The sequence below is a fragment of the Cynoglossus semilaevis genome, chromosome 8 (assembly GCF_000523025.1).
Source record: "Cynoglossus semilaevis isolate Cse_v1.0 chromosome 8, Cse_v1.0, whole genome shotgun sequence".
Lineage (NCBI taxonomy): Eukaryota > Metazoa > Chordata > Actinopteri > Pleuronectiformes > Cynoglossidae > Cynoglossus > Cynoglossus semilaevis.
This window is the reverse complement of record NC_024314.1, coordinates 29,685,037-29,689,246: the sequence shown is the minus strand read 5'-3', so window position 1 is coordinate 29,689,246 and position 4,210 is coordinate 29,685,037. Positions and strand designations below refer to the sequence as shown.

General features: G+C 49.0%; 1 protein-coding gene and 1 long non-coding RNA gene across 2 annotated transcripts in view; one reads left to right on the top strand and one right to left on the bottom strand.

Annotated features, from left to right (window-relative positions):
- The window catches only part of LOC107988854 (uncharacterized), a 7,968-nt gene extending 3,773 nt beyond the window's left edge, over window positions 1-4,195 (bottom strand). The window contains exons 1-2 of the long non-coding RNA XR_003050485.1: window positions 2,898-4,195; window positions 790-1,108 (exon numbers count right to left, since the gene is read on the bottom strand). This is a non-coding gene — a long non-coding RNA (uncharacterized LOC107988854). The remainder of the gene's footprint in view (window positions 1-789; window positions 1,109-2,897) is intronic.
- The window catches only part of ntf3 (neurotrophin 3), a 24,146-nt gene continuing 22,595 nt past the window's right edge, over window positions 2,660-4,210 (top strand). Inside the window, exon 1 of the mRNA XM_008316149.3 lies at window positions 2,660-2,859. Within this exon, the coding sequence (XP_008314371.1) occupies window positions 2,842-2,859 (18 nt within the window). The 5' untranslated portion in view covers window positions 2,660-2,841. The remainder of the gene's footprint in view (window positions 2,860-4,210) is intronic.

Genomic DNA, 4,210 nt, shown 5'->3' with positions numbered 1-4,210 from the left:
AAGGAACTCCTCTTCTTGTCATGCAGCTCCAGCTGCTCCTGTTCCAACTTGTCACTGTTGTCTGTCCAATGTTTTTCTAAAGGGCAAAAATAATAACTGGAATGGAATGAAAAGGTTGACTGCTGCTGAGGGTTGTGAACGGGTGTAGAGTCTACGGGGTAGTCTACAGGGTAAAGTCTACGGTGTAGTCTACAGGGTAAAGTCTACGGTGTAGTCTACAGGGTAAAGTCTACGGTGTAGACTGGGGTGTAGAGTCTATGGTGTAAAGTCTACAGTGTAGACTGGCTGCTGCTGTTTTATTGTCTATAGATATCTTTTAAAAAGACTGTTGTTAAATTGACTGTTGACTTTTTTTCAGTTCAATTTTTATAATTGTTTTTTTTTATATCAAATCCTTAATTTTGAACTGATGAGGATTTTCCAGCCTATTGGTCCAAATGTTATCTATAAATACAGTTCAAAGGTCAGTTCAAAGGTCAGTTCAAAGGTCAGTTCAGAGTTGACCTAACCTGTGGGAGGAAACTGACCCCCCCATCCTCCCCCCTCTCCCTTTGGGATCAAACCAATGACCTCCTTGTTGAGTCACCTGCAGAACGACCGCCGTCTTCATCTGTACAGTAACACACACACACACACACACCCCTTCATCACCATCATCATCATCATCATCATCATCATCATCATCATCATCATCATCATCATCATCATCATCATCATCATCATCATCATCATCATCATCATCATCATCATCATCATCATCATCATCATCATCATCATCTTCTTCTCTACCTTCTCGGCACGTCTCTTCCCTCCATGTCCCAGGTTCTTCTCCCAGTGGAGATGAGCTGGAACTGCAGCTGTTCATCAGAAGCTTTTTAAATAATTGAAGAACTTCTTCCACCTCCAGGAATCCTGGGACGCGGCGTCTGGTTCACCTGGTTCTCTCTACAGTACCAGCACCAGTCTGAGTACCAGCTGCCTGGACAGATGGACCAGTATCAGCAGGTAGATGATGATGTGCTATTATGGGATGTTCAGTGCTCCAGAACACATCACAGGAACATCTGTACATCTGTAGTCCTGTCCCCGGAGGTTGTCACTGGAACTGCTGCCAAAACAACAAAAGTTTTGGAATGAACTTCAGCTTCACTGGAAGATTTCAACAAACACACGGAACTTTAAAAAAGAACTGGGAACTGTTTGGAACTAATGTCTTTGGTGAAGCAGAACTTCAAGAAAACTGACCGCCGCAGTACTGTGTGTACACCGCCGCAGTACTGTGTGTACACCGCCGCAGGACTGTGTGTACACCGCCGCCGAACCGCAGTACTGTGTGTACACCGCCGCAGTACTGTGTGTACACCGCAGCAGCACTGTGTGTACACCGCTGCAGTACTGTGTGTACACCGCCGCAGTACTGTGTGTACACCGCAGCAGCACTGTGTGTACACCGCTGCAGTACTGTGTGTACACCGCCACAGTACTGTGTGTACACCGTCACCTGTGACGTGAACACACCATGATCAAACCCAGACAGTCACATGGTTCTAACTGTGTTTTTAATAAACTCCACTACATCTGGTCACAGCTGGTACTAGTTTTCTGGATGGACCAGTGTTGGTGAAGAGGCACAAAATATCTGGACGGAGCAGAACAACGGATAATAATCAACAACGACAACAACAATAACGACAACAACAACAACAACGACAACAACAACAACAAGGACAGGAAGTAGAAATACGTTTTTACACCACTAGTTTAGTTAGTGATGTTGTTCCCAGTAGACCCCCCCCGCGCCACCCTCCCCTCCCCCAGCTGTTGGTACTGGTTCTTCAGGCCGTGGAGATGAAAGGCTGAAGGTTCATCCATTCATCTTCTACTACAGTCGTCTTGACTGAACTCTGCTGCCCTCTAGCTACAGGTTCAGGTTCAGGTTCTGAGGTTCTAGTCAGTGTAGACCACACGAGTACAGACTGCTCCAGTCTACACCTGCTTGTTGTGAAGTCAGTCTCTGTGGGGGGGGGGGGGGGCTGTTGTAGACCCTTCTTCGTATAGACATGAATGCTTAGTGGACACTATCGGTACTGCAGCTGTTTTAAGGATGATTTTCTTGAATATATGTTTCTATTTGTCTTCACTCTGGGCCTGGTCCACTGTTCTGTCCTTGTCGTCCTGGTTGTTCCTTCACTGACGGTGTGTGTGTGTGTGTGTGTGTGTGTGTCTATTAATATTACACCCTTAACTAGAACGCTGCTCCAAAAACACAGGCCTACTTGTGGTGTTCACAGACAGTGGAACCTGAACGGTGAGGGGGGGGTCGTTGGTCTGGAGACCCCCCCCCCCCTCCTGACCCCCCGGTCTCAGGTACTTCTCCTCTGCATCCGTTTAATTCTACCGGAAGGAACTTCCTCTCGCGGACTCTGACTGGATTAATCCGCGCGCTCGTCCACGCACTAAGTCCGTGTCCTAATTCATGTGTGACGGCGGCGGCGTGAACACAGGTCTGCGCCCGTGGGCCATCTGTCCCGGAGCCGAGAGACACGGAGGTTACGAGCTGTTCGGAGGGAGGGAGAGATAGTAAAGGGGTGAGAGGGAGAGGGAGGGGGCAGATAAAAGGAAAAGGAGGGAGAGAAAGAAGGAGGGTGAGATAGTAAAGGGGGAGAGAGAGAGGCTCTCTCTCTCTCTCTCTCTCACAGCCATCCTCTCCTCCACACACACACACACACACACACTCACACACACACACGGCAGCCGCTCACTAAGTGGGAAGTTTTCGCGGTCGAGTCCTAAACTAATCACCTTCATGTCGACTCTGTTGGATCCAAACCCGCCGATGCTATGGTTACCTTTATTACGGTAGGAAGAGTTTTTGTTCTAAAGTCTTTGGTTCTCACCTCAGAGTGACTTGTGTGTCTGGAACCAATGGGAGAACAGAAGGACAGAAGTTCTTCTCGTGTTCCTGGAGTCGTGTAGCAGAAGAGGGAACTGATTCGGTCCGCCGTGACGCACCGGGACTTCACGGACCTGGTCCGGTTTAAACCGCAGCGGATTAAACGTTCAATAACGGCAGAAATACGAAGGCGTGATGCGTTCAAGGACTCGGTTCTTTGGTTTTAAATTCAAGTTTTGCAGCGAACGAGCCGCCGCTGCTGCTGCTGCTGCTGCTGCCGTGACACGGACTCACCGCGTCCGCGTCCGTGTCCGTGTCGGTCCGTGCACAGGTAGAACCCTGCGGTCCGTGCTGCAGTTGGTCCAAACTCTGGCTCCGTCCCCAGCCTTCCACTATCACGAGTTCACTCTCACGCACACGGCCGAGCTCTGAGTGGAGAGGCTGCCGTAAACATGGACGTGGACATGTAAACTGGTGGTTCTCAACATGGGGCTCGCGCCCCCTAGGGTACTGGCAGAGAAATTCAGGCGGAACAAAAATAGTAAAAAAAAAAAAGAATTGGTCGTATTTTTAGAACTTAAAGATGAACCTGAACAGAACGTTAGGGCAGTGGGGGCTCAGTGGTTAAGGACGCGGACCTGGGTCCAGAAGGTTTCAGGTTCGAGTCTATCAGCTGCCCAGTCACCACTGGGGTCCTCTGAGCAAGGCACCGTCCACACATACTGACGCTTAAAGCTGCCCCCTGCTGGCTGTTGGTGATGGGTTGAAAACAGAAGTTACATGGTGCAGTGGTGCAGTGGTGCAGTGGGGTGTCACAATGACAGGTAGTTGACTTAACCTCCTTTCCTTTATTCATCCCACACTTCGTCAACAGCTGGGACTTTGTCACCAAATCAGACCTGTCAATCACTGTCACCTGACAGTTGGACAGTGGGACAGTTGGACAGTTGGACAGTTGGACAGTTGGACAGAGGTGGTTGAGGCTCAGTGGCTGTGCTGCTGAAACAGAGAAGAAGAAAATCACACGCTGATGATTGACTGCTACACTTTAGGGTTACTACTGGTTAGTGCTGGTTAGTGCTGGTTAGTTAGTTGGCTGAAGAAAAGTGTGAGGGTCATCTTCACTGGAAGAGGTTGAAACGTTTCAGAATAAAGGAGTCAGTGTTTGTTTCACAATAAAAGTCTGTTTTTACTCAACTTTGGAGAGAAGTGAAAGTTGGACTCTGTGTTGGACAGCTGTGGGGTCACGACCTGATGCTGCTGCTGTTACTGCTGCTGCTGCTGTTACTGCTGCTGCTGATGTTACTGTTACTGCTG